Source organism: Dromiciops gliroides, chromosome 3, assembly GCF_019393635.1.
Source record: "Dromiciops gliroides isolate mDroGli1 chromosome 3, mDroGli1.pri, whole genome shotgun sequence".
Classification (NCBI taxonomy): Eukaryota; Metazoa; Chordata; class Mammalia; order Microbiotheria; family Microbiotheriidae; genus Dromiciops; species Dromiciops gliroides.
Window position 1 is genome coordinate 484,107,492 of NC_057863.1, and position 26,380 is coordinate 484,133,871.

At 35.5% G+C, this 26,380-nt stretch overlaps 1 protein-coding gene across 1 annotated transcript in view; it reads right to left on the reverse strand.

Moving 5' to 3' along the window:
- Window positions 1–3,152: 3,152 nt before the first annotated feature.
- The window catches only part of NUP58 (nucleoporin 58), a 58,264-nt gene continuing 35,036 nt past the window's right edge, over window positions 3,153–26,380 (reverse strand). The window contains 6 exon segments of the mRNA XM_043995505.1: window positions 3,153–5,258; window positions 6,742–6,837; window positions 8,844–8,942; window positions 14,691–14,892; window positions 20,567–20,649; window positions 21,264–21,382. Coding sequence (XP_043851440.1) covers window positions 5,089–5,258; window positions 6,742–6,837; window positions 8,844–8,942; window positions 14,691–14,892; window positions 20,567–20,649; window positions 21,264–21,382 — 769 coding nt within the window. The 3' untranslated portion in view covers window positions 3,153–5,088.

The following is a 26,380-nucleotide window of genomic DNA, read 5'->3' on the forward strand; positions in this document are numbered from 1 at the left end:
GATACTTTAAACTGTTACAACCATAAATACAACTTCTACCATTATTATAAATCATTCAGGCATATATAATGAAATATTCTAGTACTCAAAATGAAAGCAATACAGATTGGAGTCAGAGAAACTGGACACAAATTCCAGTGTTACCCCTGGGAATGCCTGCCTGTGTAACAGTCTCAGGTTCCTCATTTAAAATAAAGGGTTCATAAAAAAGATCATAGGGTCAGATGAAGGACTTTACATAGAGGTCATCAAGTTAAACCTTCCTTTGTTTTACAGGTGAGTAAACTGATATTCAAAAATGCTAAATTACTAGGGAAGCTAGGTGGTACAGTGGATAGAGCATGGGCCCTGTAGTCAGGAGGACCTGAGTTCAAATCCGGCCTCAGACACTTGACATATACTAGCTGTGTGACCCTGGGCAAGTCACTTAACCCTCATTGCCTCACAAAAAAAAAAGCTAAGTAACTTACCCAAAGTCATGCAGTTAAGTGGGAGAGTAGGAATCAGAACCATTTCCTGTCTAAACTCAGTACTTTCCCCCTGCAACACACGGACTGTAAATTTCTGCCAATTTAAAATTTATAACTCCCTTAGAATTTCAAAAAATCCAGTCCAATAAATATTTATTAAATACTATGTGCAAATTATCATGAATCCATATACCACAGCAAAACAAGATGCTTTTCAGATGATTCATGTAAATCTGAAATAGGCTTACAGCAGTAACTAAAATTCTTCAAAATCCTAAGAACCTTTGGAACCAACCACTCTTATCCCATATGATAATGGCCTCTTATCCCCCCACGGAATTCAGATACATAATAAAACGACTTTAGCATCTATACTTGGGGGAAGCTAGGTGGCACAGTGGATAGAGCACCGACCCTGGAGTCAGGAGTTCAAATCCAGCCTCAGACACTTAACACTAGCTGTGTGATCCTGGGCAAGTCACTTAACCCCAACTGCCTCACTTAAAAAAAAAAAAAAAGCATCTATACTGGAATATAAATACCGACCAATTGGATGACTAGCTGCTTCCATTCTCATCTCATCTCCCATTTCTTTCACCTTACAAAAAAGGAATCTGATGCCAAATGACCTGACGACCACCACTCTGACACACTCAGGGTCAGAACTGCTACCTGCCTTTAGCACTAATGATGCTCAAATGAATGATACACCCTCATGCTTGAAATATACTCCTCTTGATATGTGCTGAACTCCTTCAAGCCTTAAGTCAAGTGCCACTGCTTTCAGTACATCCTGATCCCCTTAGCTGATAAAGCATAAATAAATAAAGTCTTATTTCAGTGGAGCAATATATACATATTTGGATTGGGAGAGAGAGATCAGTGGCCATCTCAGCTCTTCTATTTATTACTTATATGACTTATGGCCCAATTACTTAACCTATCTATCACCTAACTAGTTTGCTCATCTGTAAAATGAGGAAGTTGGGAAACCAGATAATTTCTAAGACCTCTTCTGGCCCTTAAGTGTAGGGTATTTAATTTGACCCTATCACACTCCTTTGTATTAACTTATTTGTGTATCCATCATATCTGCCTTGGGGAGGCCAGGGACTCTCATTTTTCATGACGTGTCCCTGAATCTCAGTGCCTTGCACAGTGCTTATATTTTTGCTCCATTCAATATCAATTTTCTTGCCTAGTCGCTGGTCATTACCCCTTTCTTGTTAGTCCTCCCATAGCTGGACTACAGCTAGCTTCTAAGGTGTAACAAGTTAACTAGGTTTTTCTATGACAGATCCTAGGTATCTTCCATATATGGTTGTTCAAGAGCCTGGCACCATCCCTGAATCTACATGTTCTATATCCTTAACCATAGCACCCTCAGTCAACCAGACAAATGTTTAAAAATTCTTTGCAAAGTTAACATGTTATTGGCCTCTAGATAAAGGATAATTTACAAAGAAAAGGAAAAATGTTTAATGGGGGGGGGCAGGGCAATGATGGTTAAGTGACTTGCCCAGGGTCACACAGCTACTAAGTGTCAAGTGTCTGAGGCTAGATTTGAACTCAGGTCCTCCTGAATCCAGGGCTTTAACTATTGCACCAACTAGATGCCCCCGAAAAATGTTTAATTTAAGCAAAATTGGAACCATGAATTAGGTTTTACATAAGAGGTCATGACAAAGTACTTCTTTCTCACAATTCTCTAAATAGCTTTTTTCCCCCCTTGTCTTAATGACTGAGAAAAAAAAAAAAGAATCCCTGGCTGGCAAACCATGTCCATTCCTCTCCCCCCTAAAATAATGTATTGAATTCCCTGGGGAAGGGTCACTTTTGGAACCATAGCGCTAGTTTCTCTTCTGTTGATACAGATAATAAGTAAAACATTTGACATTTAGTATAGTAAGGAAATCTAGCAGTCTATGGTGGTATTATACCTTCTGCCTGCTCATCATGCTTGGGCATCCAAACAGCCAAGCACACAAGCCAGGACCAACCTGTTACCTTCCTTGATACAAACCTCCCCAATACAGTATGTAATAGGAGATGAGGGCTGGGTACTAAATCAGAAAGTAAATCAATTAGCAGTCACACTTTCCAAAACAAGAAATGTCAAACTCAATATGGGGGCAAGTTTATCTGGCTCTCTGCTTGAACCCCGAGAAGATGCATATGCCACCGAGGAAGGAAGTTTTAGAGCCTCCTAATCAAGGCATACTTGGGGTTCTCAACCCTAAGGGACATTTTTGCTCAAGTAATTTTGCATTTGTGTGATTTGGAGAATACCAAATAAGGAGGCCATTCTTAGATGTGAACACTAAGAAATACAGATGAATAAATCTATCTTGTTCTAAAATGACTACACACAGAGAGCAATACATGGCCCACTATGGTAGTATTTACTGTAATGGAACTTATCTTGTTCTAACAAAAGGGCAACATTTATGTTCAGAAAAAAAATTGACATGGTGCTTGCTTTGTTATGAGAAACCAACAAACAGATTTAGAGGATACAAAAGAGAAGCCTACCTAGATGTGGCTAGGAGGTTTAAAAAAATACAAACCAATTAATAAAACATATCAAGATGACCCATTCAACTAAGAGGCTAAAATTCTAAGAATCACTAGCAAATTTTCATATTAATGGGCAAGTGATGGCTCTAAGGGTTTGGAGCATTGATGCAATAAATTTTATTGTTTACACAATGGTAGGTTGCAGACAAAGTGCAGACAACGTGGACAATGGCAGCACATATAGAATTTTCACAAATGGTACAAGAATTCCAGTGGTTCAACATTTTAAAATTTAACATTTTTTAAAAAGAAATGAAGCAGTAACAAAGGAATGCAAATATCCACATTGGGTTTTTGTTTTTTTTGTAGCCCAATGCAATATACCTTTTAAAGAAAAATTTGGTTTGCATGTAATGGTTAATTATGACCAATGTTCAAAAACCAAATAACATGGTTTTTCTATATCTTCCTCAGATCCCTCGGATTAAAGTCGGATTCAGGAACAAAAGTGAAAACAATTTTAGTACTAAAACCCAAACATATCCCTTTTTTAATGTATCAAAGAAGACCAATCATTGTATGCAGAACCATTCCAAACATACAAAACTTGACAACACTGTTATGATCAAAAGCAACTGACATCATACTAGAAAAAATATATATGTGCAACACTTGTTTTAGAAAAAAAGTTGCCTTGGTGAAAATGCTTCTGTAAATATTTGATTTGATGCACATTATATACAAAACCCTTCTGTATAAAAAAGTACATTACTGTCCATGAAGTTCTATGCTCACACTCCATCTGATACCTGTACTTGCAAGATAACTCACTGTTTGGTGGTGGAAAATCTCAGATAAGACAGCTCACTCCTTACAAGGATGTCCCCTTCAATCCCCACCATTTTACTTTAGAAACACTAAATACAAAGATGCGATTTGACAGTATTAGCATGTTATAACATGGAGTTTTCTCTAATATAAAGACTAGGGGTAGTTTATAGAGAGGCTGGCAAGAATGAATATTTTACTCTCAAAATATACGATTGCTCTATTCTATATTAGACAGTTACTTAAGACACTGAGGGCTGATGACAAGCCCCTTCTTTTGGTGTGGCTGTCAGCAGCCCTCTGTGAAGAGACTCCATGCTGGAATGTCAGAAAACTGGCCACCAGAGTAAGAGTCAGCGCATCCATCACCTGCACAGCACTGGGAGCTTTGGCTTCTCAGTTCTTTGCCCCTAAACCAACAGTCTAGAATTGTCAGTATTCTCCTGAAGGTCAGTCTTAGAAAAAAAAGAAAGAAAACCTTTTAAAACCTCATTCTCACAGGATGCTGATAAGGTTTTAAAAGCTATTTGCATATGCCACAGGATCAGATGACGTGAGTTCTTTCTTTGGAGTGGCTATGGAAGGTGAAGGCTGAAATGGAGGGGGGAGAGCCAACTCAGCAATGAAGTTGACTGGCAAAGGTTTGTTAGCCACGGACTGCAACATAGCATCCTAACAGGCAGTGAGGCTCTGAAGACAAAAACACGGAAAAAGAAAGACTCAAAAGGGGGTAGAGATAACATTGAGGCAAGGTTTGTACGTGTGTAAATATATATTTTAATATGTACACACAAGTGTGCATTATGCTGTATATATTTACATACATATTCACAGAAATGCCCTGCAGTAGATTCCAAAAGGCCTTCTCAAAGAACAGAAATTATGAACTTTTTTATATCTATACTAGAATATACTTTATATATGTACAAGGAACAAATATGCATCCGTTTCTATGAATAGGTCTTATTAACAAAAACACTGCTAACATTAGGCTAAATAAATGGTTTTACAAGTTTTCTCAGTGATATCACCAAAACATTTCTAAAGCTAGGAACTAAAATAATAAAAATACACAAGTGGGTTAATGTTAACAAGAAAATAGCTGTTCATCATCACTGGTGTGGATACAATTTAAATTTAAGAGTAGGGAAAAATATCAAAACCTTATAAATCTCTTGGGATGCAATTTCACTGTTGCATCAGTTTCTAGAAAAATAGATTTGTAGAATGAACAGAGCGGCTGCAGCTTTTACTGCCCCGCCCACCCGAGTGTTTATCTTTTTCCTCTTTTGTTCCCAGCTGGCGGCTTCTTCAGCTGAAGGAGTTGTCCTCCTGTTCCAAATCCTGCAGAGGCAGGATTGGACACCCCGAATGTCAGGCCAGCTGATGCTGTGATGCCGGGATTGCTGAAGTTAAACCCAGTTGTACTTGAGCTGCCAAAGCCTTGTGTGTAGGGGAGAAAATATTTATATCAGAAGTTAAATCAAAACAACAACTTCATATATTTCTTGGAAAAAAAGCAATTGGTATCTGAAAAAATTGAAAGAAATTTAATAGCTCAGTAATCTGAGCCTACTCAACTTTTAACACGTGGTATTAGGCAAGAAAAATCTTTCTGGTACTACCAGAAATTAGCATGCAGACTAAGCCAAAGGCCTTACCTTTTAATTCCTACCAAAGTCGTTTCGACTCTGCGTGAAAGAGGTGAGACTTATCTTAAGCATTCAATCCTCATTCATGATCCCTGCTATAACCAAGCAGCCCACCACTACACACAATGTCTAGTTTCAAGGGGCAAATTGAAAAGATGAATAATTGTGCAAGCCTGGTTTGATATAATCACCTTTGGGTAATTAAAATGACATGACATTCTAGCTGAGTTAATCATACCACCACTATCATCTTCAGAACAGCAATCCTTTCAGCCCTCAAAAGAGAAAAGCATTATGACTAGCTTAGTAGGCTACCTGGACATGTCCATTTGAAACATTAACCAACCATACACTAAATGTCTTTCAAAGTAAACATGTATCAGTACAAGTTGTTTTAGGGGTATGCTATTTATTATCAAACACTGACCGTTTAAGGATCACATGACACCAATTATTAGTTACAAATCTAAAATTGTTTCAAAGTTATATGTACTTTGTGGCCTGTCAAAGTTTATAATCCAAAAGTAAACAGTTACATGTTAATAGAAATACTGTTCTTTTAGGCATAGAACTACAGACACTACTTATGGTTTCATGTGAAGTAAAGCCAAATAGAATGTTCAGCTGCTGAATGTCTTATCTTTGGAATCAAATCTTTTCCTAGAATATTTCACGGGTGAATATTATTAAATATTTGGCTGCAATTGCATGATAAATTTGTTAAGCTAAGCTAAACTGTTTCAAATGAAATATGCCAAGAGTGCCCAAAAGAACTGCTGCCTAGGTAAGGAGGCCAGTATGTAGAAAGATGGAGGAAAGACCAGACCTGGTGTCAGGGAGACCAGAGTTCCAATTCCTATATTTGTGACCCTGGACAAATCACTAAACCTCTTTTAGCCTCAGTTTCCTCATCTGTAAAATGAGGATAATAACAATTTCTACATCCCACGGTTGTTATGGGGATAAAGGAGATAATGTATGTAAAATGCTTTGCAAACCATGAAGCACTAGCTACATAAATTCTAGCTCTTACTATTATAGCTATTATTACTAAGGATGAGCATAATTAGGGAATTAAATTAGGAAGTCTGAAAATCTGACATTTAAAAGAAGCAGGATGAAGATTAAGATCCACGTAAATATATTTTTGCATACCATAATATAGGGCGAAACCAAGTGATCTTTTTTGGATATGCAGAATAAAAGCAATATTTATATCTTTAATCAAATTCTTTACACTTTGAAATTTTTCTAAAATTCAGACACAAACAAACCTGCACTAAGACTTCCTGAGGGTTTATTTGTTGTTCCAAATCCAAATGTGGAGGCCCCTGTAGTGCTGCTTCCAAAACCAGAGCTAGTTCCAAATCCTAGTGGAAGGGTGGTAGAGAAACATACAATGGCACATAAAAGATAAGTCAAAAGCTAATAACAGATAAAATCTAAAATTGTCAGAAGTTTTACAAGTATAATCTTGTATAATTATGTGAATATAAATTATGTAAACATAAATTATATAAATAAAAGCTTATTTCAAAACTTGTTTAGCAATGTGTATTTATGAAATTGTTGAGATGAGTTCATACAAAATGCTAATCTAGCAGTCATCATTTGCTCAAATCAATGCTGTACAGACATGTAAACTTTTCTTTTCTTTTTTTTTTTTGTTTGCAGGGCAATTGGGGTTAAATGACTTGCCCAGGGTCACACACCTAGTAAGTGTTAAGTGTCTGAGACCAAATTTGAACTCAGGTCCTCCTGAATCCAGGGCCAGTGCTCTATCCACTGTGTCATCTAGCTGCCCTAAACTTTTCTTTAATCAGAAGATGTAATAAGGAAACAAATAAAATTAATTTTGAGTTAAACAAATTTGCACCTGCTTAGAATGCATATTAATAATCCATTCATATTTTAGTTAAGAAAACAGGAAGTGATCAAGAACAGGAACAAGAACAAGACCACATAGCTCATTAGTTTCTCTATCGAATGGGCTAGAGACTTTTAATGAACACCATGAGTTAACTCCAGCTTAGTAGGCACAAAAGTATTTCCCTCTTTCAAATTATTTCATTTAATGAAAGAAGATTCTCTAGATTGTGAACATGGCACATAACACTATCAGAGAACTCAGTATTTACAGATATTTTTATATATTAAAAGCCCATTTTATTTTGCTTTTGATATGCAAAAATTTCAATTAAATACAAAATCTCTACAATTCCCATTTCTTCGTGAAATCCAATTAACTTTCATATGTTCTGTTTAAATAGACCTAATGCAAAATAGAAAAGTGGTGTTTCTACGTAGACAGTAAAACTATTTTCACAAATGCAAAAACAAATTGTATTTTTTCCTGAATAAATAAATTACACAAGGAATTACAGATGATTCCTTTAAGACCACATATAAGACCAGCCATTCAACAAACCTAACAAGTTATATAACAAATAATTTGAAATTTTTTACAGTATTTAAAAAACACTTTTACTGGTTCACAAAACTTTCTGAAGCAGAAGTTTGAATACTGATTCTGATGCTTAGTATTAAACATTATTTGTACAGCTAAAGGCCATGATACAAAATCAGAATAATTCCATATTTTCATTAGTTACAACAACTTAGAATTTAGTTCCCTGAGGAAAAGTTGTTTTGTGAACCATGACATGAGGGAACTATGCTATATAGAAACATAGTTTATTCACAGTATGACCAACTCTCTCGACTCACCATGCAAATGGAATTGAAATACATGAAAGTTTTTTTACACTGGATTTTCTTATGGCAACATTAAAATTATATTGTAATGTTTAAGTAAGAAGATGCATAACCAGGCACACAACAAAGGACTGTGTTCTATGGGGAGAAGTCAAGCTACAATGCAAAAATGGCCATGGATAATCTGCAAAACTGGTAACAAGAAATTACTCTATGTGTAGTATAAATCAGTTAAGAACTAATTTTATTTATATAAGTAGTTCAGTTTTTATCTCCTGTACTAAAATGTGTCTCATTGCTTAAAATGTTCCCTTTTCTACAAATGAGAATTTTTTAAAAGCTTAATTAATGACAAGAGAAAATAGCTAGGGCTCTGAAGTGGGATTGTCTTATAATAAGAATAATTAATTAATATAATTTAAAATGTTACTTTATATTGACCTCCCTCACCTTTTTGTATTAAAGTTTCATAGCTTCAATAACCATCTATTTTGCTCCCTATGAAGCTGTCACTATAAGGCATTGATAAAGTTTGGAGAATCTTTCATGCCAGAGCTAATTTTAACTTCTGAAACATCAGAAGATCCTCTTATAAAATTTTTGCTATTAACAGTTCAGATATATAAAGGTTAAAGGAAACATTAGAAAAGTTAAAGTGTACCTCCAAGATTTGAAGAACCTAAGCCACTTGATTGCAAGCCAGTGCCAATACCTGAGCCGAATGGTGTTCCAAAACTAACTCCCAGAGATGGCTGTGGCCCTGGTATAAAAAAAAAAAAAGAAAATGGGGAAAAAAAGCTTGCCTTACTCTTTCAAGATTTAAGTTTCTTTATTTTAAGAGTGAACATTAATTGCTTTTAGACAAGTTTCATTAAAAATTTTAAAACCTGAATCTCAAAAATTTTTCCCGTATCTAACTTCTCTTTTCCACCTGACAAACCTAAGATGAAAGTTTAAAAATCAAAACTAGAAAATTAAGACAGTATTACCACATGGAAAGGAACTTATAAGGTATGTAAATATAAGTCATCTAATCTAACAAATTATACACCAAAATAATGAAAATATTTAATATATTATCAATGCAAATCTTATTGGTTTAGTTCTTAAATTATCTTAACTCTCTTACCTTTTAGCAAAACTAGACAGTGAATCAAGTGTAGAATTTCATGGTTTTTGTTCTTTACTTACAGAAACTTTCATTCCTGTTAGTGTCAGATCTTACTTTAGCAAAAAGACTGATGCTAACACTATAAAACTATCATGCTACTTACTAAGAGTGAAAACTGAAAACTTGGTATGGTTTGAAAGACCAAATTTTAAGTATACAATAAATAGATAAAAAAACAAGACAATATTTTATTTTATTAAATTTATTGTTCATTTTAAAGCAAATCAATTACACAGTAACATGACAATTCAAACTTGTTCACAAAAGTGATAACTGAGTTCTGTTGTTAAGTTCTGCTACATTACACCATTCAATAAAGTTAAATTATTCAAATCACCTGATTAATAAATATTATAGATTAATAAACATTTACAAAGGCACAGTTGTGTACCTTGACCAATTCAATAAATACATTCAAGATTTCAATTCAGAAACTTTCCCCCTTAATTTTAGAAATATCTCAGATCAAGATTCATTAGAAACTCCTTTCCCATTTGTTATAGTTTAGGCTGAGAGTGGTGAGGACAGAAACAAACTAGCCTCTCCTTTTGAACAGTGTTAGTGACCCAGAATACAAAAGTCTAAAAATCTCTCATTTTGATAAATGATTTATGAAAATGATTCGACAGGTTTTCTGCACAGTACAATCTTCATTGTCTTGTCATTTTCAAACACAGTGATCAGTGCATCTGAAAGTGTGGGGGTGGGGGTATCACCAAAGCAAAACACATTTAAAAAATTTAAATTGTAAAAGAAATCAAAGTCTTCAAGTTGTCCAATGCAGAATAAGGTTTCTATGTTCAAAAAGTAGTGTTAAATTATAAAGTACTTATGGGTAACCATAGCTGAGAAACTTTGTTCTATCTAAATAATGAAATAAACTGAATTTTCTAAATAGATCGTAAACATAAAACAAAAAGTAACACAACTGATAGCAGCCAGGGCCCTTACACTACTATTTTAAAAAATAAGTTAAAAAATTATTTAATTTTTTTACATCCATTTTTGAGATTCAAATATCTGCTTAGTAGCTCTTTTAAAAAACTGTTTTCACAGTACAAATAAACTAAAGACAATTTCATAATTTGAACAAAATATGCAGAAAACATATGTCCAGTTTCTTCAAGTTTAAGGGAAGGCCTCAAGTTACACATTAATAGGAGGCACTGCTGGTGGAAGACCAAGAATAATAATAAAAACACCACATCCCTCAGCCCTCCAAATCAAGATATTTATCAAATATAACATGTTGTTTTTGTTGTTTGTGTATATATTTTAAGACCAACAGAACATTGTTATTCTAAACACCAACAGTCAAGCTATAGAAAAAAAACAAACCAGAATCCATCCCTAAAACTGACAAGATTTTCCATTGTACAACAGATATGATACTTCAGTTGATTTTGTACTTTAACATAAAATTCTGAAGGCAACATCATTTATAATCAAGTAGGCAAATGTACATCATTTTCAAATTGAAAATTTTGTCCTGTGCCAAAGTACTAGCAAATAATGCATTCTTTGGCTACTTTTATAAATTGGTTTCATTTTTAGGACATGAGAGACAAATCCTTCAGACAAAAGTTATTCTAACAAGTCTAATAGTATACTTCAAAATCTTAACAGTTATGCCCTGAAGGACTGCTAGTTTAATAAATAAACTCTCCACCAAGAAACCATTTAAGTAGTACTAAGTCATCATGATAGCCCAAAGTGAACCTTTACTTACAGTAACATTTTTACCAGTTACCACATAACACTCACACACAATACAATCAAGCTTAGCATTGTAATTCCTATTTTCTATCAATAAATCCTACCTTCTACAATTGGTTTACAGGAAAAGGCAAGTGCTTAAAACCTCTTTAAGATGTTCAAAGATTAGTTAAAACACCGAAAGATGCTACCTTATGGTTACCAAATCCTATTTTTTAAAAAATCAAATACATCCCCTCGCCCAGTTGAAAATTTTCATACTTACTGATTTAATGGGGAATGTTCCTTTGGTTAATAAATAATAATAAATTCACAAACCCCTAAAATTTCTGGATGGAAGACTTAGGATTTCCTGGTTAACACTAAGCCTAAGATTTCCAAACCTAAATCCAAAGCTAAAAAATATGAATCCCTAACAAAATGGTCTCAGCTCTCCTTAAGAACAGCAGCCAAGTATGAGAAAAAGTCTCATATTATGTAAACATCAAATACCTTTAAAATAAGCAAATGATAATAACAAAACAGTAAGTTAGGGTTTTCTTCATGTCTATTCAGTTAACAATTATACTGCAAACATTACATTTAAATTACTGTACATCAATTTATGAAAAGGCTAAGGGAGCTCTTTTGGAGCAAATGGAGAACCTTTCCCATTGTCCTTTAACTTATCCAAGAATGCTTATCCTCGTGTTTGTCTCATATGGACATGCTAACTTATAAGCAGCTCTCTGGCATCTCCATTACTCCTTAGCCTCCAGAAAAACAGTAGCTATAGAATACACTTGCCTAAGAGCTACAAATATATCTACATAGAGAAAACCAAAACCAATATTAAGAAAAGACCTCAATAGATCACCTATTTGAATCCTGTGTCTCTGGGGAAAACATATGGACCACCTGCAAGAGATAGTTGTCTAAAAAGTCAGCTCTGTGCCCATATATTTACATTATCAATGGGCAAGGAATGGATCTATTCTTAAAAACCAAAAAAGCACCTGACAACTTAGAAACTGGCTCAAATCTTGCACAGGTCAGCAGCAGAATCTGAAAACAGTAAAAAATACCCTAGCTGCTCATAGATGATTTTAAAAATTTTCCACTGGCACGTATCAGAGAAAAATTTCCCCTTTATTTAAAACACTTTAAAACAGATTCACAGAGTCATGGACAAAAGAATAAGTTAACTCTGTAGTATGTAGAACAGCATATGAATAAAAAATGAACTGTTTCCAGCTGAGCAGTCAACAGGCTCATCAGAATACTGCTTTGTACATGCACTCTGAAGGATGCATAAACCTTGCTTCTGTTAAATGTTAATACTGACAATCACTATACCAAGATCCCTCAAGCTTCCACTGGGCAGAGGCCCAACAGAATGGCTGTGTTATGGGCACAGACTACCTCTACGGGAGGGAAAGAACAAAGGGGACACAGCAAGGTTCTAACACAATACAGTCTGGTTATCAAAACTGCTCAGTTGCTCGGGTCTGACAAACATACAACTCTAAGTTAAGACCCATTCTGTAATATAATCCCACTACCATTTATCTTTCATACTGACAAGGCTGGGGATATTCCTGTCTCAAACTGGAAAGTCACAGACTTCATAAAAACCTTATACGATCAGAGTTTCTGTAGTGATAAAAAGAAGGTACAGTTGATTTCCCCCAAAGCCTAAGGAAAGCATCTTAAATGAAAGCCCATGGGCAAACAGGAAGATTGTTTCTCAGGGTAATTAACAGGCACTCTAAGCCTCTACATATATAGAAATATATGAAAGGTAACAAAACTCTAGAGGAAAAACCCAAGAACTTTCAAGGTAAGATGTCTCATCAGGAAGTTTTAACTCTCCCTCTGACAGAGCAGTTTATTACAATTTATCTTGGTTGTCTATACCAGAGGAATTAATTTCTGGCATGACACTTTAATAATTCAGACTCTTCCCAAGTTTTTTTGCTTGGGATGGAAACTGACAAAAACTTCTATAAGTAGGAGAGAAATTAGTATATTATTCTAATTCTGTAGTTTAGTTAACTCAGTGCCCAGTGCCAAGGATTCCCTAGTAAGGGTTTACTTTCTATTGGGACCAGTTAGCATTCTTCTGTTTCATAACCAGAGATCACACATCAATAACAGTCATCTATTGTGTATATGTACATACACCACTGGTCACAAAAGGACCAAGAAGTAGAAAGTGTCTATGGGTCAGTGCAAATCCATCACCACTGATGGAAAAAATTCAAGGTGCTCTAATGATGGTGGGTCAGCAGTATCATTTTCATTTATGAAGTTGTGAGAATAATAATCATACCAAGCAGCAAACACCAAAGAACATACAAGATTGCAAGCTCATTGAAGGCAGGGATCACATTATTCATCTTTATACCCCTCACAGTGCCTTGCACAGGGCAGGTGTTCAACGGATAAATGTTTAATCCATGTTATTCTTAGCATGGAGGCTAAATTTATAAATTGAAAGGCCATAAAACAGTCACGATTTTATTTAAAAATTTAAAAAATTTCTTGCACTATTTTAACTTACTGCTAGACCTAGCCTCTTGGTATATATGCCAGAATAAACTAAGGTGCTGTGGAAGAAATAACTGGTTTTTTTTTTTTTACATTTTGTAAAAATCTATCTATGAAAAAGGAGAAATACCATCTTCATCTAAATAAAGTACATGTCTTTTGTATACCAAAATCTAGTGCAGCCAATCACAGAAAAAACAGGTCTGTGAAAGTGGGCAAGTAATAAGACTAGAGATAAAGGTTGGAATAAACATAATAAAAATTATTTTGACCCTAAAATGCAGATTTGCCTAGAAATAGGTTTAAAAAGAATCTGATTATATCCTTCTCAACCATTATTTTATAATCAGCTTAGTTTTCTTCTATTCAAGTATCTCTTTATGTTCAACCTAATCTAAGCAGTTGTAACACACACACACACACACACACACTCACACACAGCTTTCCTTTCTCTCATCATTTCTGTTCATTTTCAAGGCACCAGACCAAAAGCTGGCCTAATATATTTCTTCTTCAAAAATTGGTTTGGTGAGTCAGTACATATGCCTTCCAGTCAACACAAACACACACCCAACACCTGCATGACCTTTAACATACCTTCAGTAAAAGCAAACTTCATTTCGGATGTACATGTGGGTTGCCAAATACAATGTTATATGATGAAAATGAATCAACTGCTTTACATCAGAAAATGTAATGTGTAGCTGGATTGCTTATTTCTGACTTTGAAGTTATGTACCACATAATTACAATTTTAGAACTTAATAGTATATACTTTAGGGAAATTTAATAGCAAAAGATTAAGTCCCATAAGGTACTGAGTGATTCAGCAAATACCATTAAGAATACTGACAACATTAAATATCTAACTGATTTATTATTATTGCTAAGTCTACCCTGCATTTTCTAACATGTATATATATATATATATATATTTATATTTATAATTTTGTCACAATGCTCAGATTTCTCTAGATAACAGCTACTCATAGAAACTTTAAATACTGACACAAAGGAAGACCTTATATAAAAATGTACACAAACTGACTGTAGTTGTAACACTAATAAGCTATAACTTGAATGCATTCAGACCTGTAGCAGGCTGTTGCTGCTGTGTGAGTGTTGCAGCCATCGCAACGGCTGCTGCATTTGGTAAGTTGCTGAAAGGGGTGGGACCAGTAGTAACTCTTGGAGCACTTTGCCACTTCTTGGCTTCTGCTCGTCTTGCCTCAAAAACATCCATGGCATCTCCCAGGAACATTTTTCTATAACCAAGATATTGTTCTTTGAGCATCTAAAAGGATAAACAACAACAACAACAAGTTTCCACAAGAGCGCCATACTGTATTCAACAGTAATATAAAATGTGAAAATACGTTACCAAAAAAGTATCCTAAAGTCCATAGCCACTAGCCACAGACCATCTTCCTTCTAAACTGATGGTATGTTAGTACATATGAGTTTTTTGCAAAGGGAAATAGGGTCTATGACGGGTGTGCTCTCTCCTGAATTTCTTTTTAAACACCATATTTTATTCATTACACATTACTTATCTATGTTTGCTATAGTGAGAATGGGCACAGTATAGTCACATCTTATATAAATAAAATCTAAGAGACACTAGCTAAGCTTTAGGATAAATAGATATAATCTTTAAATTCTACTTCATACATTCTTCTCTTTCTTGCAACTCCCTCCCAACTGGTCAACTTTTCTGCTAGAGAAATAGGTAGTACCCAATTTCCTTCCTGAAGCAGAATGAAAAGTTTTCATCAAAAAGACAAAAAATAAGATTGAATGTATGCCTACAGAATAGCAGTACCATAGGCAAAATGTTGAGTTGTGCTTGTATTTTCCCTTATATTGCTAGAAATAACTGTGTAAATGATGACTTCTGCTTTAAGGACATCAGTAAATAAAATATATAATCAAGTAGGATTTTGTCACCTATAAGAATACAGAATAAAAAATGCTAAGAACAATTCATGTTATTTTCTAGTACAGATCTTACTGAAAGGATAAAATACCATTAGGTCCTTTACCAGTTTCAACGTTCTGCTGCCTGTCGAAAACTAGCTGAAGAGAGTTGAATCTTTACTTTTTTTTTTTTTTGCGAGGCAACTGGGGTTAAGGACTTGCCCAGGGGCACACCAGCTAGTAAGTGTTTAAGTGTCTGAAGCTGGATTTGAACTCAGGTCCTCCTGAATCCAGGGCCAGTGCTCTATCCACTGTGCCACCTAGCTGCCCCAAAGTGAACCTTTTCTAAGCTGGCAATTGGAAGGACTGCAGAGGCCTAGAAGCAAGGCACAGAATGATCCAGACACACCTAAGGTACAAAGTTTGATACTTACATCTTTTATAAATTTCCTTTTTTGGTGCACTGGAAAGCACTATAAAATAACCCACTTTAGAACTTCATTTTTTATGTGAAGTCAATAAAACTGAAAAATCTGATTAACAGCATTTATTATAAAGCACTTCAAGCCTTTATAAGTTAAATGATATGGGCATCAGAGTGAGAAATGATCTACATTCATGTAAAGTAGACATACTGATGAAACATTAGCCCTTTGAGAATTGTTTAAAGTGAGGGCAGCTAGGTGGCACAGAGGATAAAGCACTGGCCTTGGATTCCAGAAGACCTGAGTTCAAATCTGGCCTCAGACACTTGACACTTTTACTAGTTGTGTGACCCTGAGCAAATCACTTAATCCCCATTGCCTTGCAAACAACAAAAAAAGAGAGAATTGTCAATATCGGTGGGTCCTAGGTAGATAAGGTAACTTAGTTTGTTTCAATCAATTTGATAACCTGTGCAACATTAAAAAAGGCACAATAAGAAAAGGGGTAAGAGCTTAATAAATACTTACTGACTAAAAGTCAAATCTTGTTCCAACTATTATAAATTATCTCTTCAAATTAGATTAAAAAAAAAACAAACCACTGAGATATTCTATATGATACTCCCCGGGAAATAATATGGTAATAAAATAAAACTCAAGGATCCTAAATTTCTGGTTGAACTAATTACCAAATATAATAAGAGAATCCCCCTCAGACATATTCTTAAAAATCTAAAGAACTTTCACATGAAAATTTCTCTTAGGTTGTCATTTCATGGTAACTACTGAAAAACCATCAAAATTTTCTCATATAGTTTTTCCCACTACCATATAGAGATTTATATAGATGACAAAGCAACCAAAAAGCATCAGGCCAAAACTCCATTTCCCTCTCCAAATTTTCAAAGTTTAAAATTGTAATACTCACGGTTTTAACACTGAAAAATGAGAGAAGCCCAATGTTATCATTACTCATCACAGAGGCAGAATCTTTTACATATTGGTATGTTTTTTGTTTTGTTTTGTTTCGATATTTGTGTGGGCAAGGAAGTTAACTAACTTGCCAGGATCAGATCAACACAGCTAGTAAGTGTCAGATGTCTTAAACTGGTTATTTGAACTCAGGTCCTGCTGAATCCAGGGCCGGTGCTTTATCCACTGTGCCACCTAGCTGCCCCCACATATTGTTTTCAAAGTACCACATACGTACAGTATCTTTCTATGTTCTTTGTTTGTTTTGTTTTAAATGGACTACAAGCTCAATATGAATCAACAGTGTCACATAAGAGCTAAGAAACTTAGGGCCAAGGATTAAGAGAGTGACAGTCCCACTATACTTTGTCCTGGTCATGCCCCAACCTGGAGCATTGTTTTCAGTTCTTAGCAAATTTCAGGAAGATTATTCATTGATAAGCTGAAGATTGTGTACATAGAAAATAGTATCAGAATCAACTGAAAGAATTAAGAGGTATCCAGCCTACTGGAGACAGGAAGACTAAGTAGACAAATGATATCTGTCTTCCAAGTATCTGAAAGGCTATCACATGGGAGTGAGATTAGATTTGCTCTGTCTTCACAAAACAGGCTAAATCTACAAAGAAGCAAATGAAGGCTTCATATGAAGGAAATTTCCCCAAACTTATAAGTATTCAAAATTGGAATAGGCTACCTCAGGAGGCTTTTCAACAAAGTCTAAATGACCACTCTCTGGTATGGTTTAGAAAAATGAACTCATGATGGAAAATGTTCTCCACATCCAGAAAAAAGAACTGTGGATTCTGAACCCAGATTGAACCATACTGTTTCTACTTTGTTGTCGTTGTTTTCTTTGAGGCTTTCCCCTTTTGTTCTGATTCTTCTTTCACAACATGACCAATGCAGAAATGTTTAATGTGATTGTACATATATAACCTATATCAGATTGCTTTCTGTCTTGGGGAGGGAGAAAAATTTGGAACTAAAAATCTTATGAAAATAAATGTTGAAAATTATCTTTACATTGTGAGAAAATAATGTGTTTTTGACTGCCAGAAGGTCCCAGCTAAGGGGATTGATTGGATAAAGATTGATTAGATTGACTGACTTCCTGATTAACTCACTTAAAGTTAATTCAATTAAAACCACACCTGCCTGACCCTCAAGAAGGTGTGTTTTCAGAGGGTGTAAACTCTGACCTCAACACAGGACCATCCTCAAGCCCAGTAAACCAATGGATTTGGTTGATGCTAGCTTGAAGCTGTGTGTTAGACCCGCCTCCACTCACAGTTTGTCTCTCAGACAGGCTCGTGGTGGAGGACTTGGAGGAAGAATCAGGCCAGGCTGGGCTCTAGGCTAGATAGGCCTTTTCTTAACTTTCTGACCCAGGTGTTCTCTTTTTACCAATACTTGGTATACCCCAAAACTGGTGCTAAAATTTGTGAACTTCTTTGATAAGAGTATGACACCCAAGTTATATTTACTACCATTTGACTTAACCTCCCTGAAACTCAATTTTTTCATCTGTAAAATTAGGGGGCATAATTAACATGGCCTCTGAGTGAGGTTTCCCTTCTAGCTGTAGATGGAAAGTCTTCTCTGTAACACCAAAAGCCATTCTCCATAATATAAGTGGTTGTGACATAAAAGGACATGAACGGCTTTCAAAATTAAGATTCATAAACAGAAAATGATCATCTGAAACCAAGTCAAATAAGCAATAGTAATTTAAATGCAGGAAAAAAACTGACCCTGTAACACATTACTTGGCCACCATGCCACAAGGAATTCAAGATGGAAACAAAGGTTCAAGATATAATTAAAAAATCAGAGCAGTGATCTTGGTGGTGGCAAAGAACTAAACAAAAAAATGGGTGCCTACTATTTAGGGAATAGAGTTTTAAAAATACACACACACACACACACACACACACACACACACACACACACACACACACGGTCTGTAAATGTAATGATATATTTTGCAGCAAGAAATGATGAATATGAGGAATTAAAAAAAACATGGTAAGATTCATATGAACTAAGGCAGAACAAAATAAGCAGAACCAAGAAAATAAAATATACAATGAATACTACAAATAATGAAAATATCACTAAGAATGAACTCTAAGTAATGGAAAGACTAAAAAAGGTCCTATAGAAGATATGATGAAATATACTTTGTCCTTCCAAACAGAGGTGAGGGGACTACTAAGACCCAATACTGTATATACTGTTAGATCAAATTTTGCTATCAGCTGTTTTTTCTTAATTTTTCCCCTGTATCACAAGGAGGTTCAATATGGAAGAGGGTGGGGAATGATAGCAAGTAAAGACAAAAGGCACCAATGAAACTTTTAGGGAACACAAATAGCAGTCACATGTATCCTTGAATTTAGAAGAAGATATTTGAAGAATTCAAAGGTAAGATGGAGAAGACCCAATGACCTGAGATCCTGAAAGAGATGTCAATTCAAGAAGGATGGAAAGCTCTCAAAAATGATATTGTCACAATAAAAATAATGAAGAAGAAGGAGGAGGCACCTAAAGAGACTAATATAGTTGCAGAGGGAGTTTAAGTACAAAGTCAGATTTTAAAAAGGATACCTTAGAAGAGATGGAAGTGATGACAGAAAACTGAAAAAGAAGACACAAGAGTGGCAAAAGACTAATTTAAGGTTCTCTACTGGGGCCTCTACTCTTCTCCCTCTATACTAATTCTCCCTCCTATGGATTTAATTACCACCTCTATGTTAATGATTCTCAAATTTACCTATCCTTCATCAATCTCTAGGTTGACCTTCAATTTCACATTTCCAACTAAAACCCCTAATTCACCCCACCCCCACTTCCCTAATAATGTAGCAGGCAATACCATTCTCCCAGGTGCCCAGGCTCACAACCTAGGGGTCATTCTGGATTCCTTAGTGTCTAACATCCCCCATATCCAAGCTGTTGCAAAGTCTATCGATTTTACCTTTGCAACATCTCTTGAATATGCCCCCTTCTCTCATCTAACGCTGCCACCACTCTAGTGCAGGTTCTCATTATCTCATGAATGTACAATTGCAATAGCCTACTTGTGGGTCTGCCTGCCTCATCCCTCATTCAATCACTAGTGATTTTCCTAAAAGCTAGTTGATACTATGCCATTCCCCTACTCAATAAATTCATTGGCGTCCCCAATCACCTCCAAGATTCAAGAACCAATTGCTCCAGTGGATAATGCAACCGCCCTGGGATTACAGGAGGACCTGAGTATCAAATCTGACCTCAGACACTCGACACTTACTAAACTGTGTGGACCCTTGGCAAGTCACTGAACCCTCATTGCTCCCCCACCTAAATAAATGAAAGAATGAATGAATAGATAAAAAAATAAATTTTTAATTTCGAAAAACATTTTTAATAGTATTGATTACTTTTCTTCATTTTGTGAAGTTTGTCTAATCTTAATCATTTTACTTGAAAACTGGTCATCAAAATAAGCATTTTCAACTAAACAAAAATGAGAAAATACTTTGTGATTTAAACTAGTTTGATATAATCAAACAGTTCTCATACTTGTAGTATGGATGTTAAAACTAAGATTTATATATGGGGTCCCACATTTATTAAATACATATTTATATACTGTTGATGAAAACATACCTTTACATTTTCATGGATAGATTGAAGCTGTGCAGCTAAAGCTACAAATGTTTGATAAATTTTCTGCATAGCCATTGACAAATCTATAAGACAAAATTTATATTAGCAAAAAATTTACTAATTGTGAATACATGAGAAGAAATGAGATCAATTTATTTTTACTGTTCAAAATAGAATTCTAGTAGTGTATGGTAAAGAGAAAACTACATCAACATTTCCATAAACAAATAGAGAGGATGCCAGACATATGTACAAAGAAATGCCTGAAGAGGAGGCTAATTTGTAAAACTAGAATAACACATTTGTTACTGAGCTTCCTTTTATTATCACCAAATTCTTTAATCCATTGTATTTTGTATTTAACAAAGCAAATCCAAACAAAAACTTTGAAAGGAAATTTCCAACTGGCATTTCCAAAATAGCTACTTTAGTATCTAATGTTTGATTTACATAGTATAGTTCAACTCCCAATTTTATAAAATTGCTACATTGAAAAATGATGGGGGCAGCTAGGTGGCGCAGTGGATAGAGCACTGGCCACAGAGTCAGGAGTACCTGAGTTCAAATCCAGCCTCAGACACTTAAGACTTACTAGCTGTGTGACCCTGGGCAAGTCACTTAACCCCAACTGCCTCACTAAAAAAAAAAAAAAAAAAAAAAAGAAAGAAAAGAAAAATAATTATAGAGAGAATGTTACCTTGTGGAGTGATATGTGAATTGTTTGCTTGAGTGGCAAGGTGATTTTCCAGTTCTTCAATCTGCTGTCTGTACTGTTGTAGTTGTACCTCAAATTGTCCAACCAAGATTCTGAAGTAGCTATATGAATGCATTTAAATATTATCAGATCTCTGATATAATCTTGGGGGAAGGGCAAGGTAAAAGACTTATTTTCCTATGTCTTAATAGAAACATGTGATTAAAATGCTGTCATTATGGGATAATGAAAAGAGAACCAGCAACACGAAGATGTGAACTCAAGTCCCAACTCTGATGTTCTGTGACCCAAGTTACTCTCTAAGACCATAAGTTGTAAAAAGTTGCCTTCAGTAGAGGGAGTTTGCTTTATCAATGAAAGTTCACAAAAAAATGCTACCTTAAGTAATGTTACAGAATAAGGATGATTCTATATAACTCTTGAAACACAAAAACAAAAAATAACAGAGAAGCTTCGAAGTGCAGTGAAGAAAGCACTAAACTTACAGTTAGATGTGGGTTTAAATCCTAGCTCTGCCACTACCTATCTGTGTGACTCAAGCAAGTCACTAAACTTTGATCTTCACTTTTCTTATCTGTAAAATGAAGACTGCACTAGATGATTTCTAAGATGTCTCTCCATCTCAATAACAAAGGCATTAGCATCAAATACAAGTAGTCCTGTCTCATTATCCAAGCACTGATTTATCTTTATAACCATAATCCAACATATTAAACATCAAATAGAAAAAAGGAAAGATGGTCCTGTATTCTTATATTCAGAGAGCAGCCAGTGGATAGTCAATTAGCCTTGCAGTCAGAAAGACTTGCCCTACCTCGCACATATACTATTTGTGTGACTAATGGTAATAATAATGATATTAATAGTTATGATAGCTAGCATTTAATAAGCTCTTCTTTTTCTCTCAATTGATCTTCACAACTCCTCTGGAAAAAAGGTGCTAATATTATCCACATTTGACATGAGAAAACAAGCTGAGAGATTTAAATAATGTAACAGGGTCACATAGCTGGTGGTCTAAGGCACAATGTGAACTCAGATCTTTTGGACTTCAAGTCTAGAACTCTTCTCTTCTCTGCCAGCTCATTATGCCAATCACCCTCTCAGTGCCTCACACAACTAACTCTCTAAGAGTTTTAAGTTACAGATGGGCTGATTACATTACTTGAGGGAATGTCATATCAGTAGGGCCCTACCCCAATTAAGACACTCATTTGTCCCACTCCCCCAAATGCTTAATAAATAAAGCTTGGTTTTTGTCCTATTCTAACAGTTGGGAATTGAAACATTCAAGAAAGTCATTTTACTTGAGATAAAGTCTTTGCCCCCATCACTCCCCTCTAGCCTCGAAGCCTCTATTCTTTCCAGACTATAAGCTCACATCTACTTCATTTCCTTCCTATCCAGCCTATATCCATAACTGGCTATACATTCAGTGACAGTCCCCAGAAAGCCTTCTAACCAGTTTATTACTCCAGTTTCTAGGGTGCCAAGTGTCACTGCAAAGAAGCCATGAAACCTGGCCAATTGATTCCTCTACCAATTCCAATTATCCAGCCTATATCCTGCTTATTGGTTCTTTTATTCATCTTTCATAGACACCTTTTTTCATGATTAGGTGACTATTTCAAATTTTCTCTGTTCAAGTTGCATGCTCATCCTGTTCATCCTCTCAATAGATGCTTGTTCCCTAATTTTTCTGAAAGACTGAAGTCATATGACATGAGTTCCATTATCTTGGCTCTACTCTGCCTCAACATATGTCCCTTTACCTATCTAACCCCCCTCCCCACTGTTACAATCTGGTTACCCTCCTTTCCAAGGCTAACTGCTCTATTTACGCCCTCCATGGCACCCTGAGGCCACTAGGATAAAATAAAAACTTCTTTGTTTGACATTAAAGTCCTCCACAAACTGGTCACAACCCACCTTTCCAGGCTTACTGGACAGAATTTACACACACACTACAGTCCAAAACAATTAGCCTTCTTGCTGTTCCTTACATTTCCTACAATGTTTCATCTTTGTTTCTGTGTCTTTGCACAAGCAGCCTCTCATAATTATAAGGTGCTCTTAAGCATCCTCATAGATGTGTTTTTCTCCCATCTTCTTTGAACTTACTCTCATTTTTGTCTTTATTTCCCCAGTGCCTTGCATATTACCTGAAAAATATTAGATGCTTAATAAATATTTATTGCATGAACTTTAACAACAGGGAATTACTGAAGGATTCTGTGTGGAAAAGTGACACTTTAAAAAAATTTTAGCATTCGGAAGAGACCTAAAAGGTCATTTAGTTAGTTTAATGCTTCCATATGGAAAAGTGTGAGAGAAATATGACAGATGAGTAGGAGAGTGAAGAAAGTAGAAAGAGCAGTTAGGTTGCTACAAATATAAGGGTAGTCAGGATGGCCTATGTTATTAATTCATTAAGTTACTCAAGAAATATTTGTCAAATGCCTTCTGTATGTAGAGCACTGTCAAGAATTAGGAGAGAGAGTCCCTGGTGTAACGATTGGAATGATGCCACCTGCTGGAGACTTACTGTAGAAAAGCTCTCCCATGAGGTGAAGGTCTCTGAGGGCCAGACCATGAGTCTTTTCTTTGGTGTCAGGAAGTGACGTTTGCTTGTGGGAGGAAGAAGGGGGAGCCTGGTGCTCTGACTTGCTCTCTTTCCTGGGGACTCTAGCGGAGAGCGGAGCTAGGAATGCTCTCTCCCTTTAATAGATGAATGTAGGCCTTTCTTTCTCTCTTTACCAAATTCTTATTCTCCTTAATAAATGCTTAAAAGTCTAACTCTTGCTAAAGCTTATAATTTATTGGTGATCACTCATTAGATATTTTAGACAGTATAGCTAGAATTTTAGCCTTTACAGATGACTGACCACGAAGAGGAAAGCTGTAACCTCCATCTTCTGATCTTCCACTTGGGTAAGAAATTTCCCTTACCCTATCCCTTTAAACTGCTAAGTACCTTTAAATTTTCAAATGGACCTTTTAAACTCCCTAATTACCCTATTTTTTATTTTAGTCTGTTTAACCAGACAAATGGGAGATAAGATCATGTTAATGCTTTGTTTTTGTGGATTTTCTATTTTTATTTTTGTTAGAAGAGCCAGCAAGGTGCTCACAAGGGAATATAAATATCCCCCCCTCTCCCAGCCATACTTTTTCAGAGAAATCTCTGATTCCTGCAGCTTTTCCAAGTACTAACATTAATTGTTGCTCTAATTTTGCATCAGCCCAACCTCTAGAAGCTTTTAATCCCCTAATGCCTGGAGGCAAAGTGGGGGAAGGGGAAATCAAGTCTGATTCAAATTGCCCTGGTCCCTCCCCTCCTCTCCAGACCCCACCTTCTACCCCTCCCTTGGCCAAGCCCCTGGATCCCCCAGCCAGGGAAGTCCAGAGATCTAATGCGCATATGCAGCTTTCTCTACCTGCTTTGCAGCTTCAGGCTCAGCCCTTCCCCAGCCTGGCTGTGCTTCTCAGACAACCTTAGAAAACCCTTTAAATTCCAGATATGCTCATTTTATTCATAATTTTGCTAACCTGCTTTTGTCTTTAATTAGTAATCTTATAAAGCATTTGTATGGTGAAAGGACTGACAGACAATATAGAGGGGTTAAAGAAGACAAACTTAAGCTGATTAAGAATGACAATCATAGTTCAAGACTGCTTCTTTTGCCATGGAAGGGTACATATTTTACAGAAATGTATAACTAAGCGCAAGGTATTGATGTGAGTATTGGGGATTTCAGATATCGGAATCAAAAGTGTTCTAAATTCACTCAGAGTAATAGTATTAGTTCAGAGGTTACATAGGATTTCTATGCTATTACATCTACGTTTTGAAATTAATGGTATGGGTTTATTTTCAGAGATTTTCATGCTTTTGAGATTGTGTTTTATACTTAGCTTTAAAAAAAAGAGAATATTTGTAAAAGCTTTTTATAGTCGTGATCAAGTTTATTTATAATACTCTTATTAATATTAAGTTCATATTCATTTAGATTTCCCTAGTTTGAATTTCATTGTCTTTTATTCTTTCATGTGTATTTTCTTCTATTCATTCATCTATCTCTATTTTGAAACACTGCAAGATGGTTTTTATTTCATAATACAATGTTAATTCTGGGAGTATTGTGCTCCCATATTCTGAGTTGTTTGTTTTTGTTATTTTTTCTCAACTGATTATTTCATCAAACTCTTTAAAGCATTTCCCTGGCAAATTGGTTGCCATGGCAAGTGTAAAATGATTCTAGAAGTATTATTTTTGATAAGCATATTCCAAAAAAAAAAAAAAAGAGGGGAACATTTGTAAAAGTTTTCTTTTTTCAAAAAAAAAAAGTTTTCTTTGAGATTGTGTTGTGCTTTAATTTGTATTTAAATGTTTCAATTTTTCACAAAAGTAATTGTATACTAAGTAAAAAAAAAGGGGTATTATTTGAAATTGTTGCATAATTATATATTATATTCTGAGTCAAGATGTATTCACATTTTTTGCGATTATTTATTATCCTCAACTTTTAAAATCCATATGAGACTATGGAATTATGGGAACTTATTATTTAAGACATTAATTGCCTTTATTCTGAGTTATCAGATGCCAGTTGGCCAAGATGCCATCCAATCACAAGAGGAATACATGCAAGAGCAGACATTGAACTGTCACATGAGGGGAGACATGCATGAAGTCAAGGTATGGCCAAGGGAACGGCTTTTGACAAATGTTGAGGTCGGATTCTCTTGGTTTAGTTTTTTTATTTTCTTTTTCCCCACAATACTGTACAGATGGCTGGAAGTTTTGATCCCACCCATCTCATTCTTCACCTGGATTCTATGCCCCCTCCTATATGCCATGGACATCTCAATCCCATGCATCTGATTAAGTCTGACTCAGTTTCCTCCAATATGTTCAGTGGCATGGACATATATTCCATCCACCTATTTTAAGCCTGGCATACTGCATGGGCAGTATACATTGCTCAAGTGTGGGAATGCTCATATCCCATCATTTCTCTGTTCTTTTATGGTAACCCCCATAATTATCTCAGGTGTCATGATAAATACAGTGTTGAATTTGTCCATGACATCTGTTA